General features: G+C 37.0%; 1 protein-coding gene across 2 annotated transcripts in view; it reads right to left on the reverse strand.

Annotated features, from left to right (window-relative positions):
* The window catches only part of USP6NL (USP6 N-terminal like), a 189,859-nt gene that overhangs the window by 140,224 nt on the left and 28,696 nt on the right, over positions 1–20,939 (reverse strand). The window contains exon 1 of one of the 2 annotated variants that reach the window (XM_032425550.1): positions 7,230–7,841. The exons of the other annotated variant lie outside the window; for it this stretch is intronic. Within the exon in view, the coding sequence (XP_032281441.1) occupies positions 7,230–7,302 (73 nt within the window). The 5' untranslated portion in view covers positions 7,303–7,841. Of the gene's footprint in view, positions 1–7,229; positions 7,842–20,939 lie in introns of those variants that run through there. 2 annotated transcript variants of the gene reach the window in all.

Below are 20,939 nucleotides of genomic sequence, written 5' to 3' on the forward strand. Positions count from 1 at the left end.
AGAAAGAAAGAAAGAAAGAAAGAAAGAAAGAAAGAAAGAAAGAAAGAAAAAGAGGGAAAAGGAAATCTGTAAAGCCACTGGCTCAGCTATGCCAGGAGACATGAAAACCTTGCATGAAATACCTTTTATCTCATACTGAAAATGCAGCATTTATGTGGGTGCAGAATTGCTATAAGAAAGGCACACCTATAGAGAGCCTAATATGATTGGAAAAAAAGCAAAGTCATTATGCGGTAACTTAAAGCAAAAAGAGGATGAAGGATCTAAAGTCAGATGATTTAATGCCAGCAAAGGATGGTTTGATAATTTTAGAAAAAGGTTTGGCTTAATAAATGTCAAGATAACAGGAGAAGCAGTTTCTGCCCTCCAAGAGGCAGCAGACAAGTTTCCAGATACCCTTAAGAAAAATCACTGAGGAGATAGGATATCTGCCTGAACATGTTTCTAATGCAGGGTTTTTTCCTGGGGAGAAAAAAAAAAGAATGCCACAAAGGACATTTATTAGTAAGCAAGAGAAAGTATCAGGGTTTAAGGCAGGAAGGGACAGGCTAACTCTACTGTTTTTTTGTTTTGTTTTGTTTTGTCTTATTTATTTGAGAGAGACAGAGATAGTGAGAGACAGCACAAGTGGGGAGGAGAGGGAGAAGCAGGCTCCCCGCAGAGCAAGGAGACTGATGCGGGACTCGATCCCAGGACCCCAGGATCATGACCTGAGCCGAAGGCAGACGCTTAACCGACTGAGCCACCCAGGCGCCCCAGGCTAACTCTACTGTTTTGTGCAAATGGAGTCAGGTTTATGATCAGAGTGTCCCTATCTATAAAGCCTAGCCTTGAAGGGAAAAGATAAACACCAGCTGTCAGTCTTTGGGTTGTACAACGGGACAACGAGAACCCTTTTCCTGGATCGGTTCCACCAATGGTTTGTCTCTGAAGTGAGGAAGTACCTTGCCAGTAAAAGACTGCCTTTTGAAGTTCTTTTGATCTTGGACAATGTCCCTGGCCACCCAGAACCCCATGAGTTCAACACCAAAGTTGTCAAAGTGATCTACTTGCCCCCAAACACAACATCTCTAATTCAGCCTCTAGACTGGGGGTCATAAGGACCTTGAAGGCTCATTACATGGGACTCTAAAGAAAGGATTGTTATCGCCATGGAAGAGAGAGACAGAGAGAAGAACATTATGAAAGTCTGGAAATAATTACACTATTGAAGATGCCATTGTGAGTCCAGATGTCGTACACAACTTCACAGGATTTACAACAGAGCCAATCAAGGAAACCACGAAAGAGATTGTGGATATGGCAAAAAAAGATGGGGGCAGGGGGTGAAGGGTTTCAAGATATGGAACTTAGAGGAATTCAAGAGCTAACAGATACCACATCAGAGGAATTAAGAGATGACCTGATGGAGATGAATGCTTCCGAACCAGTGCTGGACAATGAGGAAGGAGACATAGAAGCAGCAGAGCCAGAAAACAAACTGAAATCAGATAATTTGGCAGAAGGGGTCCAATTATTCAAAACTGCTTTTGACTTCTTTTACAACATAGACCCTTCTATGATACAGGCACTGAAACTAAAGTAAATGGTGGAAGAAGGGTTGATACAGGAGAGAAACAGTTTTAGAAAAACGAAAAAGCCAAAAAAAGCCAGGCAGAAATTATGATGTATTTCCAAACAGTTTCACCAATTGTGCCTGCTTCCCTTGCCTCCCCCTCCCCCTCCGCTGCTACACCTGACACAGGAAGACCAACCCCTGCTTTCTCTTCCTCCTCAGCCTACTCAATGTGAAGACAACGGGTATGAAGACCTCTATGATGATCCACTTCTACTTCATAAACAGTAAATAATCATCATGCCATACAGTTAATAAACTAATCTGTTGTGTATGTGTGTTCATGTGAACATCTAGTAACTATAGGCAAGAACTGCATGAGATGCTTTGTGTCACCATCATCACTTAAGTATTCATCATGTAGAACATCGTTGCAAGACTCATGGAAGTGGATAGCCTATCCTTAGATAAGCATAAGGTGGGTGATGTTTAATATGAAATTAATAATGTGTGAGTTTCCTTACTGTTTATAACTTTGCTTTCAAAGAATTACATTACCATACAGTATACTTGGAAGAACTGCATATCAGCCTAGCATCACAGGTAGGGGCTTTTTCTTCAAAAACCTAACAATGTTTCTTATATTATGAATATGACCGTAACACTGTGTGCCATAAAAATTTTATATGATTTATTCATTAGCATACAGGGTAGGCTCCCATGAAGCAATCATATTGATTACACAAGGCTACCATAAAGCAATCTTACTGCTGCTTTCTTATTATCAATGCATGAATCATTATACCTGATATGCATTTCTTTTTCACATTATCTTTCCATTTTTGATGTCTAGTGTTAGTAAGACGTATGACAGCTACAATGTTTTGTATCATATTAAGACAATACTGATGTAGGTACTGACAGATGATTCATCTTGTAAACAGATGATGTACAGTTATAGTATCAATACAGAACAGTACTGTAAGTGTATTTTCCTTATAATTTTCTTAGTAACATTTTCTTTTCTCTAGCTTACTTTACTGTAAGAATACAGTATATAATATATATAACACACAAAATATGTGTTAATAGACAGTTTATGTTATCAGTAAGGCTTCCTTCCGGTCAACAGTAGGCTGTTAGCAGTCAAGTTTTGGGCAGTCTAAAGTTATATGTGGATTTTCAACTGTGTTGGGGTTGGCACCCCTAACCCCCATACTGTTCAAGGGTCAACTATTTCAATTAACATTGACCAACTTAACAACTATAACCATAATGTACAGAATGTTACAGGTATAATAATAGGCAAAAGTAAAATGCTAAAACAACACAAAGGAATGATTAATTCTGACCTAAAAGGGTGAGGGGAGAAAGTTAGGGAATGCTTTCTGGAAGGGTGGCATTTGAGCCTCGTAGGCTGACCTGGTAAGGGATGTAATTGTTGGAGGAGGGAAAGAACCCCCCATCCTAATGGAGCAGCATGTCTGAGAAACAGCAAGCATTTTGCTGAGCCGGCACAGATGGTGCATGGAGAGACCCAGTAATACAGTAGAAATACAGGGTAAGTCCAAATTCCAGGTTCCATGACAAACTGTTTCAGAAAGTTATCTCAGATACTAATGGAAGGATGGAATAGAGAGTTAAATGACTGAATACCACATGACCAGACTTCTTCTCACCTTCTCCCATTATCATCTAAAAGTTTCCAAACTTCTTCACATGGTATGTAAGTCTCTTCATGTTTGGGTACCTGAGCAACCCTCTACTATTCATTTTGCTTAGGATGCTTGTATACACTCTCCCCCATCCCCTGCCCCCAGCTCACTAGCTTTTTATGCATCCTCTGATACTTAGCTCAAATGAGAGCATCTGTCACTTCACTAAAGAGTTTAATTCCTTTGCTCTAATTACCAAACTAGGGCCAGTTCCCCATGGGGTTCCCACGACACTGTCTACTATAATACCTATCATACTATTGTAATTATTGACTTTTGTCTCTTGCCACTGTACATGCGTTTCTTGAGGATACTGTACCCTTGCATCTAAGAAGTCATAAGTGTTCAGTGAATGTTTATCAAATAAAATGAGTGAGGAGGCTAGTTTAATAATGTAAAGGAGAGGTGTTCAGGCATAAAAGTAGGAATAAAAAGATTAAGACAGATACCAAAGCTCCTATGTTTTACTAACAGGGGGGATCTTCAGGGTCTCACTCTAAATCTACTCTTCCTTTAAGAATAATTTTAATAAACATTGTCATCAGGTTTTGCAACCTAAAAAAAAATTTTTTTTTTTTTTTTTAAGATTTTATTTATTTATTTGACAGAGAGAGACACAGCGAGAGAGGGAACACAAGCAGGGGGAGTGGGAGAGAGAGAAGCAGGCTTCCCGCAGAGCAGGGAGCCCGATGCGGGGCTCGATCCCAGGACCCTGGGATCATGATCTGAGCCAAAGGCAGACGCTTAACGACTGAGCCACCCAGGCGCCCCTAAAAAAAATTTTTTAATAAAGAACCTGAATCATACTTATATTTAGCAGACTTCCGTTTTACAAGATAGGGAAACATGTACTATTTTTTAAATATTTTTATCCAAATAGACATGAAGCATTTTAAAAAGGAGAAAACCAGGCCCCTCACTAATACACAGCCACAATGACTGCATGTGTGCCTTATGTACATTTGAACAGACTGTACAGTTTTACTTGAGTTTGCTCAATGGGGTTCAGCCTTCCAAATCTACTCAAACATGGCCCTGAAGATGGAGCCTCACCAGGACATTCAAGAGGAAAACTGTGACAGTTTGTGTTTCCACTTAGCATAAATCACTTATTCCATCCCTTTCCTTGGTCTACAAGATCACACTGCTTTAACTCTCAGACTAGTTTACCTTAACAAATTTATATTCTTCCATTCATTGACTGATTCATTCATTCAACAAATAGCTGAGTGTGTACTATGCCCCAGGCATGGGCAGGATCGTATCTTTTTTTGTGTCTCCAGTGACTAACACAGTGACCTGCAAATAGTGGACACCTGATAAGGGCTTTACGAATAAATACATGATGAATGGACAAACCAGTGAGCGCATACATGTATATGTGACCCTCTCTCCCATAAGACAAGGATACTTTTCCAAAGAGCACTTATCCTTTGCCTAATGTTCCTTTATTTTGCCCAAGGTTGTATTTCAACCATCTTACAATTGTCAATCATTTCCATCAGCTCCCCACTGTACTATTGGAAAAAAGAATTATAGATCCACTAAAATTATCCTTCAAATAACATTACTAGTTCTCTCCCTTCCTTATAATGCTAACTGCTGCAAAATTCTAAGTTTCCTAAAGAGCATTAACATGAACTCTTAGTAATGTATTTCACTAAGTGCTGGGTAGGTTGGGATACTTGATACTTCAATAAATGACAAAGCAGTGATTTGGCAGATATTTTGAAATTTTTAAAGAAAATATTCATGAATATTGTATAATCTCCCTCCTTTCTCAAGATAATCCTTCACCATACCCTTGAGTCCTACTTATAATAAAATATATTGAGTTTGTTTACTATCTCATACCAAGGAAAACTAATTTATGAAAATTTTCAAGCCATTTATCATAATTATTTCATCCCCAACTTTGATACTTTCCTTCACACATCAATTTTTCCATACTATTTACTCATATGAATGTGAACAAATACTTTGAAATGTTGTTCTACATTCATCCAAATTCATGTTGTATTTTAAAGAATTTAGTTTAAAAACTCTCTTTTTATAGGTCACTGTTTTATATTTGTTTATAGAACTTTGTTTTTCTGCTTATCAATATTAAAAATTGGCAAAATGTAACAATATTTTTAAAAAGGATAAAACTAACAGTAAATATATTAGCTAAATGATTAAAAACACTATAAGAATAGGTTTGGAAAAAAGAATGAAAAAAAAATCTACATATAAGACGCCTCTGTTTTGCCTGGTCACAGAAAATTCTGCCTGAAAAAAAATAAGAAAAAGAATCTAAGAACAAAAGCTGTTCTACTACTTTAGTATATAGCATCTTTTAGTACTATTTTTTCTATATTCATATGGCATTTCCTATCAAATATGATCATGCTATATATGTATATGCACTTTGAAAAACAAGAAGAATATTATTACTTTTTTCCCTGGGTGTATTCCAAGTAATTATGATTATGACCGAAAACATATAAACTAGAAGAAACATTCCAATAAAAAAAATTCCATCTGTAAAGGTTAAACCGTATGAATCTGACATTTTCAAACAGATTGCAATTAAATTAACTAATTTATATTCTCCTGAATTAGTAAAAGCAGTCAGCTTTTTTTTTAATGCCTAATTGTTAGAATCCTGCTATTCAGAGATAGGAATGCAGTCCTTTTTATTATAGAAGAAAAAGAAGGAGAAATAAAGTAGCAAACAGGAGTAAGTAATTGTAAAGTATCCTAAATATTATATTTTCCAAGGTAAATGACAATAGTTTCTCTGCATTTTGACATGCATTTCTTTCCATTTAAATACCATGTCCTTCCATAAAATGAGAAAAGACAAGATGGGCTAGGGTTTCTTCCAGCTGTAATACTATATATGTGGCTGATTATAGTATATGTCACAATATTATTTCATACCATCATCCCAAATAATGTTGCACAAGACTTAAGGAATCTCATAAGCTTTACTTTAAACACAGATCATATCAAGTTTTTTTAAAAACCCAAAATAATCTGTATTTTACATTATCTGAGGTATATTTATGCTATTTGAATCATATAAAGACAGAATGCTATATCTTACATGTGAAAAAGCTGATAGACAAATTTATCAACTGACTGATTTTAAATCATGGATTAAATTCATGAAATTGACAGCATTATAAACTAAGTTTATAAACGTGCATTTTTAAAATCAATTCCTTATTGTCATTTTGGAGATTTACTATTTCAAATGTTTAAAAAAGTAAAAAACACAAGTATTTCTTCAAAGGTGTATCTGCATTAGTTCATTTTAAGATCTGTAAGTCAGACATGGCAATTTAGAAAGATTTTGAAAATGTATTTCAACATATCCCAAACTGACACAGGCTATATAGAACTATCTTAAATATAAGCAGCATTGATTAAGCATATAATCATAAACAGAAAAAAGTAATTATTCACTCAAAAAGGCAAAAAAACTACCATTCAGTGGCTGAATTAATATTTGTAACTATTATTTCATCAGCTGGCCACACAAATAAGAACCATCTAGTTCTTTTGCCCTGCTACAGGCAGAATCCTAGCTTGTTCCTTTCTGATTTCTGCCAGGAACATTTGTATTTTAAAATTAAGAGAGGATTATATAAATTATTCTCCTACCTCCAAAATACATAATACAAGAGGATTTTTCCAGTGTGAAAAATACTATTGCAGTAGATATGTCATAACCTCTCCTTATTCTTCATACCTTTTAATAAGAAGATATGCTTCTAATTTGTCATTTAAAAATAGGAATAATAAGGCATGTTTAAAATTATGCCATTACCTGATCCTTTTCAGTTACCATTATATAAGAAGAGCAAAAGCATACGTGATAACTCAAAACTCCTTTTTTATAGCTGTTCGTTAGGTCGATATTTGTAAAAACCTCTGAGTGCTCCGACTGTTCATTCTGACGATGTTCCTACCTTCCTTCACTTTGGCTGCTTTTTGCCTCGATGGTGTCACCAGCTCCTTTACAATCTGCAAGACTTGAATCATTGCTAGTTAACAAGCCAAAGACTCCGCTGCTTCCTCCAGAAATCCAACAGGTTTCATCACCAAGAGCTCACTGCTGTTTCTGCTTTCAGAAGCTCAAGCAGGAGCACAGTTCAACTTCAGAGAAATACATTACATGCTTTGCTTAGCTATCCATGAAGGCTCTGAAGCAGTTAATAAGAAACAACAAAAGGATAGGCTGTATCTTCTTGAAATGGATTCAAAGTGATTTCAGCACATGTGAAAACCACCATCCTCAAAGTCCAAATGTATCACATTGCAAAGAATTAACCGGTTATAAACAAAACAAAACAAAATGTGGGTAATCTGCTGCAAATCACTAAGTACAGTGAATGAAAACATTTTCTCACAAAAGTCATGACAGGAGAAATAAAGTGCTATGCTATAAATTCTCATATAGCCAATCACAGATGCTATGTGCAAGTTTTTAAAAACACTCAGAAGTAGTCAACGAAAATACCCTGCACTGCAAAGCCTTAATACTTTTTTCCAATTTCTCAAAAATCTCATACTTGAAACACAGAAAATAAAATGTGGATAAAAATAAAATTCTATCTTGCTAACTCCAAGCTCCCAGGTCTGCCTAATAGATATGAAACTTCGAAAACTATCCTATAAATTCCTTGCCCTCCTCCTCACAGAGACACCTCTGACTGACATCCTAGTACCTGAAGAGAAGTCTACATTCACACTTCACACTAGGAATCCTAAAGGGTTCGTAAATTCGTTGGCCTCACCAGAAGAGGCATGGGCCAGAGATTTTTTAAATTGAGCATAACCGCCATTTGGGGCAGATGGTTTTCAATAGCCAAGTTGCACCGATGCTCAGTTAATACTGAATACCTTCGTTACATCTTCTACTTACCACATACCTGCCCTTTTCAAAGTCAACCTATAGGGTTAACTAAAAGAGAGAACTGACATTCGGGTTAACGTGGTTACACGTTCTATTTATTAGAGTGAATCTCCACCAGCAATTTGTTCCCCTTACCATACTGTCAACTGTCCTCCCGTTTTCCTTCTTTCCCATTTATCATTTTGATATCCTTAATGTATCATTACATAATGGATCCCAAAGCAAATCAAAGGCAGTTCCTTTGCCTTCACACTTAAAGTCTTATTTGTTATCTTCCCATTTTTCAATTGGACAACTGAGGTACACAGTCAACCAACCAAGGCTGGAAGTAAAACATAGAATCCAAAACCTTTCAAAGGCTTCCGCTTTCTCTGATATCACGCCTTTCTTGTCAAAATGTATAGTTTTAAAATTCAGGGTGAAGTTTTCAGCTCTTCAAAAAAGAGGTGCTATAACATGTGCATATATATCCACCCGTAATGTATTCTCCATATGGGTGGTAATTTAAGGCAGTGCTACAGATCGATGGCAGTGAGAAACTGTTTGCAAATGGAGGACAAAACTGGGCAATTATCCTAACTACCTGTTTTCTTTAAAAGAGAATATCTGTATTTGCAAACTAAATCAGAAAGCTCAGATGAGTCAAAGACCAAGTTTTTAAACCTGAAATCAAAACTGTGCTCTTTAATGATTCCCTCTGAAGACCTGATAAAGACAAATCACCATCTAAATCAAACTCCTCAAATCAAGTTCTCCCAGTTCTTTCTATCCCTTGCCCATGTTAGGTATACACTGACTTTCTTTTCAGTTCTTTGCATTTCCAGCTCCAGAGAAATCACTTCCACTCTTCTAGAAAAACATAATGTTTTTGAAAAGTACTTTCTGTTAGCTTTGCTCTCTCCCAGTATTTTTCTCTTTCCATGCAGGGAAGGGGCTCTATAGGGCATTATTTTCAGTCAGCTCTCTCCTCCATATCTGATCAGTGAAGAGAAGACTATCTATATTCATGTTTCCATAAATTTCCAATTATCATCACTCCCCATCTCACTGATAACAGTATTAGTTTTGAAAATGAAAATCGCAAGTAATTAATTTGACTCACTACTGTCAGTCCTTAACTTCTGCTAAGCAACCAATAGCTTTTTGTTTCTCTCATTCTGTTCTTTTTTTATCACATGTTGCAACAGTAAATGTATCTGACCACATATTCTAATATAGTATATATAACCAAGTTGTAGTCTAAAATGTCAAGGTCAGGGCGCCTGGGTGGCTCCATCAGTTAAGTGTCTGCCTTCGACTCAGGTCATGATCCCAGGGTCCTGGGATCGAGTCCCCCATCAGGCTCCCTGACTAGCGGGGAGTCTGCTTTTCCCTCTACCCCCCACGCCCCATTCGTGATCTCTTCTCTCTCTCACACCTCTCTCTCTCAAATAAATAAATAAATAAATAAATAAATAAATAAATAAATCTTTAAAAAGTAAAATAAAATGTCAAGATCGGGGGCATCTAGGTGGCTCAGTCAGTTAAGTGTCTTCCTTCTTCCTTTGGCTCAGGTCATGATCCCAGAGTTCTGGGATCGAGTCCCCCAACAGACTCCCCACTCAGTGGGGAGCCTGCTTCTCCCTCTGCCTGTTGCTTCCCCTGCTTGTGCGTGCACGCTCTCTCTGACAAATAAATAAATAAAATCTTTAAAAAAAAAAAGTCAAGATTATGAAAGGCAAAAAAGACAGAGGAACTATTACAGATCAGAGGAGACTCAAGAGTCAGGTTAACTACAACGTAACACATGATGCCAGGTTAGATATTGGACCAGAAAGGGATGAGGGGAAATACATGATATTTGGGGACAACTGGGAAAGTGTGAACACCATCTACACGTTATCAGTGTTAATTTCCTGACTATGACCATTACACTACAGTTACATAACAGAACAGCCTGGACTTTAGGAATACAACCTGAACTATTTAGGGGTAAATACTTCAATTTACCCCCTATGGGTCCAGAAAAAAAATTACATTAATACAGAATGAGAAAATAAATGTGGTAAAATCTTAGCGTTTGGGGGGTGCCTAGGTGGCTCAGTCGTTAAGTGTCTGCCTTTGGCTCAGGTCATGATCCCAGGGTCCTGGGATCAAGCCCCACATCAGGCTCCCTGCTCAGTGAGGAGCCTGCTTCTCCCTCTCCCACTCCCCCTGCTTGTGTTCCCTCTCTTGCTGTCTCTCTCTCTGTCAAATAAATAAATAAACAATCTTTTAAAAAAAAATCTTACATTTAGGAAATCCAGGGTAAAAGAATAGGAGAATTGTCTGTGTTACTCTTATAACATTTTCCTAAGTCTGAAATTATTTCAAAATAAACTTAAATTCTGACTACCTAGCCCTATATATGTATATTTATTTGTTTGTAAAGGATATATATGTATTCATATTCATATATGTTTAAATCATACAAAGCAAAGGATTTTAAAGGCCCAAATAATGTAAAAAAGAATTCCACATTTGTACTATGCTGTGTTCCTGTTAGGTCTGTATATGTGTATATACATATACACACATTTATATGCATTCTCATATGCTTCCTTTGCCCCAGAGATCATTCTGAATCCTCCTGGAATGCAAATTTTAAAAACACACATACCTCTGGGCTTACTCTGGCATGGGCACTCTTCAAAGAATTAATTTCCAGATCCTTAACTTGTACATGTACTCATCACTACAGCTGAGCTGCTTGAGAAGATGCAGGCAGCAGGGGCCCTCTGTTTCCACCTCCCTTGACGCAACCACCTTTGACCCACTTCACAAGAAAAAGGCCAACCCTCAGACACCTCACTGCTGCACAGTGCTCTAAGAGGTGAAAACATGGGAGACAGAGAACAAAAATAATCCAACAATTCCTTTAATGAAAGCACAATAAGTAACATCAGCCCACTCCACTCATTAAGACGAGTTTCCAATAAAAAATTCATTTAAACTGAATAATTATTCATCAAAATTCATCATATATTTGTTGTTTTGACAAAGTACATTAGGAAAAAAACCTCTGTGAGGAAAGTGGAATGGATACAGAATTTCAGAAAAAAAGCATATAAAATCTCTGGCTACTGAGGAATAGCTTGTTCATTTTCCTTTTTTTTTTTTTGAGAGAGAGAGAGAGAAAAAAAACATGCACAGTGGGTGGAATCTTAAGCACATTCCACACCCAGCAAAGAGCCTGACATGGGGCTTGATCTTAAGACCCTGGGATCATGACCTGAGCTGAAATTAAGAACCAGACACCTAACCAACTAAGTCACCCAGGCACCCCTACCTTGTTCATTTTTCAAATGGATGGCACTGGGTATCAAACCACTGTGATAATCAAACCCTACTAAGTACATTTATAAGAGGGATGTAACAGTTTTGCTTATTTACTATTTTTCCTTACTGGGCCTCTGGCACAAAGAATTGGTTTAATCAAAGTCCTTGGTTCTTATCATTGGTCCGTGCATGGCCCAGTCTTATTTATATACTCAATTATTTATTTTTAATAATAAACAGCACAAAGCAACCACCCAAAACAAAAACTAGGACATTAACAATAATCTGCATTTAATCTACAGTCCCTCCCCCAACCACCAACCCACCCCCCTGCTTCAACCCAAAGTAACAAACATCCTGAATCCAGAAAAAAAGAGTTTCTAATAAAACTCCCTCGATTCTCTTGATTCCCCTTATATCTATCTAATATTATCTCCTCCCCCTCTTTCTCACACACACACACACACACACACACAGACACCCACCCCTGTGTTGCAGTGTGGTTGTTCCAAACTTTATAAAAAGGGTATCACAGTTCATGTTATCTTTGAGGAATTACATTTTTTCTTAAATATTGAGACCAATGGTTCTCAATCTTCACTACACATGGAAAATACCTGGGAAGTTTTTTGTTTGCTTTTTTTTTAAAGATTTTATTTATTTATTTGACAGAGAGATAGAGAGAGAACACAAGCAGGCAGAGAAGCAGGCAGAGGGAGAGGGAGAAGCAGGCTCCCCGCAGAGCAGGGAGCCCGATGCGGGACTCCATCCCAGGACCCTGGGATCACGACCTGAGCCGAAGGCAGCCGCTTAACTGACTGAGCCACCCAGGTGCCCAATACCTGGGAAGTTTTAAAAAGCATGATGCCTTGGTCCATCTACAGGGATTTGGACTTCACTGTCCCAGATGCAGCCCAAGCATCACAAATTTTAAAGGTTCCCTCAAATGATCCTAACATTCCGCCAAGGACCACTGTGTTCTAGAAGAATGACATAGGAAAAGTTAATGTGTACAAGTAAACATGAAAGGTACAAAAATTATGATTCCACTATTACTATTCCACTATTACGGAATTACACACACACACACACACACACACACACACACGCACCCATGCACACACACAGGGAGAGAGAAAGATGTATGCACAAAGAAAAAATATCAAAATGTTATCAACAATTCTTCCCCTGAATAGTGGCATTACATATGAATTTTTACTGTCTTCATTTTGCTATACTTTTCTATACAGAACACATTTTATTATTTAAAAAAAATGAATTATATTTTGGTTTTTAAAATTCCATATCATCTCACCAAAAAGGATACACAGATGGCAATTCAGCATATGAAAAGAGTTGGTTCAACATCACATGTCATTAGGAAATTTCCCAAATTAAGACAACAACGAGATACCCCTACACATCTATTAGAATGACTATACTGCAAAACACTGACAACACCAGGACGCCTGGGTGGCTCAGTCGGTTAAGCGTCTGCCTTCGGCTCAGGTCGTGATCCCAGGGTCCTGGGATCGAGTCCCGCATCGGGCTCCCTGCTCCGCGGGGAGCCTGCTTCTCCCTCTGCCTCTGTCTCTCTCTCTCTCTCTGTCTCTCATGAATAAATAAATAAAATCTTTAAAAACAAACAAAAAAAAAAAAACAAAAAAAAAACACTGACAACACCAAATGCTTTCGAAGATGTGGAGGAACAGGAATTCTCATTAACTGCTGGCGGGAATACAAAATGATACAGCCACTTTGGAAAACAGCTTGGTGGTTTCTTCCAAAACTAAACAAATTCTTACCATTTTATGCAACAATTGTTATTCTTTATTATTTGCCCAAATGAGTTAAGAACTTATATCTACACAAAAACCTGTACATGAATGTTTATAGCAGTTTTATTTGTAATTGCCAGAACTTGGAAGCAATCACTTGTTCTTCGGTGTGTGAATGGATAGACAAACTGCTATATCCAGGTTACGGAACACTGTTCAGCAATAAAAGGAAATGAGCTATTGACACACACACACACACACACACACACACACAAACACACCAACACACAAACACACACACACAAAAACCATGGAGGAACTTTAAATGTTAAGTAAAGGAAGCCAGTCTGAAAAGGCTACATAGTGTATGATTCCAATTATATGACATTCTGGAAAAGGCAAACCTATGGAGACAGTAAAATGATTAGTAATTGCCAGGGATGTGAGAAGAGGAAGAGAAGGATGAATAGGTGGGGGCGCAGGGAATTTTTATGGCAGTGAAACTACTCTGTATGCTACTGTTAATGGCAGATACATGTCATTATACATTTGTCAAAACCCATAAAATGTACAACACAAAGAGTGGCCCTTAATGTAAACTATGGACTTTAGTTAACAATAATGCATTGATACTGGCTAATTAACTGCAGTAAATGAATCATACAAATGCAAGATGTTAGTAAGAGGGGAAACCGGGAAGGCGGGGAGTATTCTTAGGGGATATAAGAGAACTCCCAGTAGTTTCCACTCCATTTTTCTGTAAACCTAAAAGTGTTCTAAAATATAGTCTCTGAAAATGACAAAGAAAATCTATATTTAATATATACTTAATAATCTATACCTGAAACAATACAAAGATAAATCCAAAAAAGTACAGACCTTAACTGGAGTGCTTAAAACAAAAACATTGTCTACACATGAGAGCCCCAATGTGGCTCCATAGACAAGAAATGGAATAGGGGCCCTCCCAATGGACTGCCTGCAACCAGCTGTGAGCTAGTTCTTTTTTACAACAGAAAAAATTCTTACTTCAATCTTGTTTCCTACGTTTGTTTTTTGTTAACATGGCCACCCCCAAAACCACAAACTCTTGGCTAACCCCCGAAAGCACGATCTTTTTAATTTTATTTTATTTTATTATGTTATGTTAATCACCATACATTACATCATTAGTTTTTGCCGAAAGCACAATCTTATTTTTCCTCCCCATCACCTCCCAATCCAGCATTCCCAGAGTGGGGCATGAGAGAGGAGGCCGGGGAGGGCCCATAATGAGACAAGAGCCCAGAGAGAAGAGCCAGAGGCAGTACAGTAAGAGCGCTCCCCCACACACCTATTGGGACACTCCAGGTTATGCCATTTTCCTTTCTCCCAATGAAAACACAAGGCCAAAGTCAACTTCTTTCCGCTCAAAAGGGATCAATAACAGGAACTATATGTCAAATGATATAAAGAAAAATCAGCTAGGCAGAGGAAAGAAATCTTTTCCCACCATTCCTCACTCACCAAAAAAACCAAAACATCAGGAAGAGAGAAAAAACAAGATTGACTTTGACCTTATTTGTATTCTTTCTCTCATTCATTTAATAAAACAATGAACAAATTCACTGGACCATCTTTCTTGGCCCTATGTGAAAAGAAGTATATATATATTTTTTTAAGATTTTATTTATTTATTTATTTGAGAGAGACAAACAGCACGAGAGGGGAGAGGGTCAGAAGCAGGCTCCCCGCTGAGCCGGGAGCCCGATGTGGGACTCGATCCCAGGACTCCGGAATCATGACCTGAGTCGAAGGCAGTTGCTTAACCAACTGAGCCACCCAGGTGCCCAAGACTCGGTATATCTTAAAACAAAATTATACTACTATTCCTCACAAATAACATTGTAGATAATTCAGACCAACTCCCTAGAATCTTAAAGAATTACAAACTAACTTTTAGAAGAGCTCTACTTTCTTATTTTTGTAAATATACATCTCTAGTAGTTCTTATTACAAAAATAATGCACGTTCACAGTAGAAAAAAGTATATGAAAATAAGCCCAAAGAAAATAAGATCTCTCTTAGGCCCGCCATACAGAGATAAGCACTGCTAACAACCTTTTAGACTTATCCATGTACTTTTTTTGTTGATTTTACAAAAATTAGGTAATATTATACATACTGTTTTGGAATTGATATGTTTTCACACTTTAAAATACTTCATCAACATCTTTTTTCTAAAATAAACACAGACAAGGGTATTTGCACTGTGCTTTGTCCAAAAATTTTTTTGATCATATGAATAACAACCCAGCATCTTTTCATTCTTGGCAATAATTTAGGGTTTTTTCTATGCACTTTTCAGAAAACTGTTTTGGCTTTCCTGGAAATATATTTTAGAATTAAACTACTGTCAGTTTTTTCAGAACATGTAGATAAATGAGAAAAAAGAAATTTAAGAGGCCAAACTTGTGACAAAAACAATCTGTAAATATTCAAGATGTCAACTGGCCAGCAAATAGAAAAAGGCTTTTGAATATTAAACTATAAACCCATTTCTGACTTCTCTCCTCTTGGGTTAATAAATCAGCTTAATAGACTTCTATTTCTTTGTCATTCTACTTAGATTTTACAGGTGGTATATAAACACTTTGTTCTACAATTTTGAAAATCAATTGCTATAAACTCATCAATATGGAATAAAATGTATGTTGATTATAAAAATAAAAGTTGTTGACTTTTGTCCACTTACCTTTCTCTATACCAAATGTTTGTAATATTTTCTGTCCAAATAGTGCTCAGGTGCTCTTACAGTAATTCCTAATAATTCATATGGGGTATTTAAAAATTAACACTGTCAAAGCTAATCAACTATCTTTGCAGATTTTTTTCACAGAAAAAAGGTAAGACAAAATAAAAAAGATAGGAAGGTAAAATGTCCTGAAGTTGCAGGATGTGGAATGAGCCACAAAATACATGTTATGGATGACATTATCCTTCTTTCACATAATATCAAGGCATATTAGATGGTAGTAATTGTTTATGAACAAAAATAACTGTACTAATGTAATTAGCAGTTCTTTCAAAACCTATTTCTAAAGGTATTTTATAAAAGGGCAATTCATTTTGCTTATAACAAATCGCCAAGAAACCTCAGTAGCTTGGTGAAGCTTCTATACTTTTCTGTGGCTCAGTGGAAACTGTCATAAATATGTGCAAAGTACGATTCACAAACATGGGGAATGAAAATATATCCCAATTTATCCTCACAACACCTAGAAATTCTTCATGTACTGACATATCATAAGTTCATTTTAAAGGCAATAAAATTTTGCTCATCCATACAAAAACTATTAAGCAGAGACCAGGTACAATGCTAGTTGCTGGTATTACAAGGGTGATCAATCTCCTTCCACTCTACCAAGAGAAAATGACACTAAACACATAATTATACAATTAATTATTGAATTACAATTGAAATAACTCCTGCAAATAAGTACAAGACGACAGGAGAGTGTCTTTAAGTGGAAAATAGTAGGAATTAAAGGATATACACAGCACATTATAACTGAACATATTCCAATTTCTGAATTACCACATTCTGAATTTTTAAAGAAAGCTTCCCTTTATGTAGAAATGACTCTTCTGACTTTCCAAAGCCACATGCAGATGGACACACAAATATAGAAGGTAAAGAGACTTTCTAATCATAATGAGGAAATTTAAATATGACTTTATTTCAAAATCAAGAACTCAAAGAAAACACAGCATCCAAGCAATCTGACCTACCCCAGAATCTAAAAAAGCTGTCAAATAACATTATTAGTTTTTAAAAATTCATTACCATAAAAATCACGTATTAAAAAGCAGTCAAGTCTTGGAATAATCATAATTCAATCTAGATGAATCATAATTCAATATAACATCACCTTTAAGATCAAATGTCCACATGCACAAATACATATGTATGAAAAATATAAAGACATAGGCATTTCCATAGAATTCACAAAAGTCCCTCTAACATTCAAAAAGATCTTTCTGGAGTTTCCACTATACAAAATCTATAATTCACCATAACACATTAATTTTAACAGGAAGTAAGACCACCAACAGAGTCCCTGACAGAACAATACATCAGGCAAAACTGATCTTTGGGACCTGTTACTCTCCACTCTTCCTCCCTTTACGAAACCTTTTTCTCTCTCTGACTTTTCTGTATACTACACTATGCATTATCTCTCTCTGCTGACCATCACAAAATGACCCGTGTCCCCAGAGAAACATATAAAGTTCCAACACATATATTAAAAAACTACATTGCCTCATAATAAATTTTTGGAGATGCAAAAGCATCATCCAGAGTTAAAATCTGTGATTTTTCAATAAGCATTTTGGGAGAAAGGTCTATTTTAAAAGGATATGATACAAGAAAAAATGTAAATAGTGAACAGATGAAAAAAGTTATCCTAAGAATGAGATAGCATCTCTACACCCATTAGGATGGCTGCTATCAAAAAAACAGAAAATAACAAGAGTTGGCCAGGATGTGGAGAAACTGGAACCCTTGTGCAATGTCAAATGGTGCAGCCGCTACGGAAAACCGTATGCAGTTCCTCAAAACATTAAACACAGAATTACCATACGATCCAGCAATTCCACTTCTGGGTATATACTCAAAAGAACTTGGGTATGTACTCAAAAGAAAGGTGAGTCTCAAAGAGGTATTTGTACACCTATGTTCATAGGGGCACTGCTCACAATAGCCAAAAGGTGGAAGCAAACCAACTTGTCCATTACCAAAATGTGGTAATCCAAACAACGAAATAGTTATTCAGTCTTTAAAAGGAAGGAAATTCGGGCGCCTGGGTGGCTCAGTTGGTTAAGCAGCTGCCTTCGGCTCGGGTCATGATCCTGGAGTCCCGGGATCGAGTCCCGCATCGGGCTCCCTGCTCGGTGGGGAGTCTGCTTCTCCCTCTGACCCTCCCCCCTCTCATGCTCTCTGTCTCTCATTCTCTCGCTCTCAAATAAATAAAATCTTTAAAAAATAAAATAAAATAAAATAAAAGGAAGGAAATTCTGGCACCTGCTACAACATGGATGAACTATGAGGGTATTACACTGAATGAAATGAGCCAGTCACAAAAAGACAAATACTTTATGATCCCATATACATGAGGTATCTAGACTAATCAAACTCATGGAGACAGAAAGTAGGATGAATGGTGGGTGCCAAGGGATGGAGGAAGGGAAAAGGGAAGTTGTTTAGTAAGTACAAAGTGTCAGTTGTTTTTTGTTTTTGTTCTTTTTCAAGATTTTATCTATTTATTTGACAGAGAGCAACAGCGAGAGAGGGAACACAAGCAGGGGGAGTGGGAGAGGGAGAAGCAGGCTTCCCTCTGAGCAGGGAGCCCGACGCGGGGCTCGATCCCAGAACCCTGGGATCATGACCTGAGCCGAAGGCAGATGCTTAACGACTGAGCCACCCAGGTGCCCTCAAAGTGTCAGTTTTTCAAGATAAAAAGAGTTCTAGAGACTGGTTGCACAACAATGTAAATATACTTAACACTACTGAACTGCACACTTAAAAATGGCTAAGATGGTAAATTTTATGTTATATATATTTTACCACAATTTAGACAAAAGTTATCCTGTCTAAAAATCAAACATATACAACTAAAAGCAACTTTTAATACCATTTTGAGCCCACTAAACTAGTCATGGTGAAATATATCCTTGTATACCAATGACCACAGTAATTGTAAATTAGTACAGTCTTTTAAGAAAGACAGGCAGACATAGGCAAAAACATTTCAATACTATAAATCTAGCCTAAGGAATTCGTTCTAACTTGTTTTATTAAAGAAAAGGGGCAAATTCACCAGTGATACTCCTTCTGCAAACATTTTTAAAAATTGAAGCATCCTAAATAACCAAACAATAGGGAAACAGTTAAATAAGTTACCATGCATCATTATCTTTAAGGACTATGATAATTATGATTTTGCATTATGAAAAACAATTATAGAAATATGATAACTGTCTAAATACAACTCAATGTTAGAAATTGAAATATAAAATTGCATATACATTATGAATCCAATTATATAAAAATATATAGTATTGGGGGCACCTGGGTGGCTCAGTCAGTTGAGCATCTGACTCTTGGTTTCGGCTCAGGTCATGATCTTGAGGTCATGAGATCCAGCCCCATTTCAGGTTCCGTGCTCAGCGGGAAGTCTGCTTGAGGATTCTTTCTGCCCCTCCACCCACTCTCAAATAAATGAATAAATTTTAAAAATACACATACATACACGCACACAATCTGGACAAGACCACAGGGTCATATGCAAAAAAGCAAACGGCTGCTTTAACGTAATGGGGTTACAATGACTTTTTCTCCCCATCTCCAAATGTATACTTTAATGTACAACGGGAAAAGGGGACTGTAAAGACGAAGGAAACAGATTAGTTTTGGTGACAGGAAGGGAAATAAAATATAAGATGGAGGCAACATTGTGGTGTTTACCTAAACTAAAATTACAAACTTAATCTCCTCCCGCTACTTACTTGTACCAATGCTAAATTTTCCTTCATTTCTTAATCTTAATCTCAACCTCTCAACTCCAGGTCTTCACAGATGTTGTTCCCTCTATTAAGAACCCTCTCCCAGGGCACCTGGATGGTTCAGTCTGTTAAGTGGGAACTCTCGGTTTCGGCTTAGGTCATGATCTCATGGGTCCTGAGATTGAGCTCAAGATCAAGCCCCACGTGGGGCTCTGTGTTTAGTGGGGGAGTCTGCTTGAAAGAGTCTCTCCCCCTGCCCCTCCCCCATCACACGCACAAACATGCTCTTTCTCTCTCTCAAATAAATAATCTTTTTTTTAAAAAAACCCTCTCCCTCCTCCTCTTCACTTAGCCAGACCTCAGCTGGAATATGATTTCCTAACAATGGTCTTCCTGCCCTCCGTGCAGATAGGTTCCCTTGCTCTCCCAGACTCCTGCATTCCCCTTTTGATATTAATAATACCATGCTACTCATGCAGTACTCGTCTTCCCCACCAGTTCTGTGCTCTAAGAGGCCACCCACCATGTTTGTCTTGTTCATGTCTTTATCCCCAAAGACCAACCCAGCAGCAGTATACTTGGAGGTGCTCATTAGTATCTGTTAATACTAAAAGACATAATTATTATTTATTCAAAATCATATATTCCCTTCCTTAAAATTTGTTTTAAAATCAGATTCAAACACCATGTCTCTTAAAATATTTTAAGAAATCAATTTATAGCATCATGTGTCTCAAAGTTGTTAAAAAAGCAAGATTTAAATCTTATACTTTGCAATATTCCAAATTAATTTTCTAGCTTTCACTACACCTTGCAAGTATTAAACTTTTAAGGGTCATAACTATAGATGGTAAGTATCCTGACATTTCACATTAAAATCTAATATAACCCATAAATCTCTAGAACCTAATGAGAATCAGTCTTGATATGTTCATTTATTCTATTTTTAGCTAAAGAAAATTTATTAAGACAAAGAGGCACCAGGTTGTAAGAAAAGCTAATCCTTAGTGAAGCAATCTCAAGTGATACATAAAGAGCTTCAGCTGTTTATTGCTACAAAACAAATTCAATAGTGCTATACCTTTTATGTTCAAAATATTTGTTCAACAGTGAGATTTTGTCATAATTCAAAACAGGAATTG

Source organism: Phoca vitulina, unplaced genomic scaffold (genome assembly GCF_004348235.1).
Source record: "Phoca vitulina isolate PV1807 unplaced genomic scaffold, GSC_HSeal_1.0 scaffold33, whole genome shotgun sequence".
Taxonomy (NCBI): domain Eukaryota; kingdom Metazoa; phylum Chordata; class Mammalia; order Carnivora; family Phocidae; genus Phoca; species Phoca vitulina.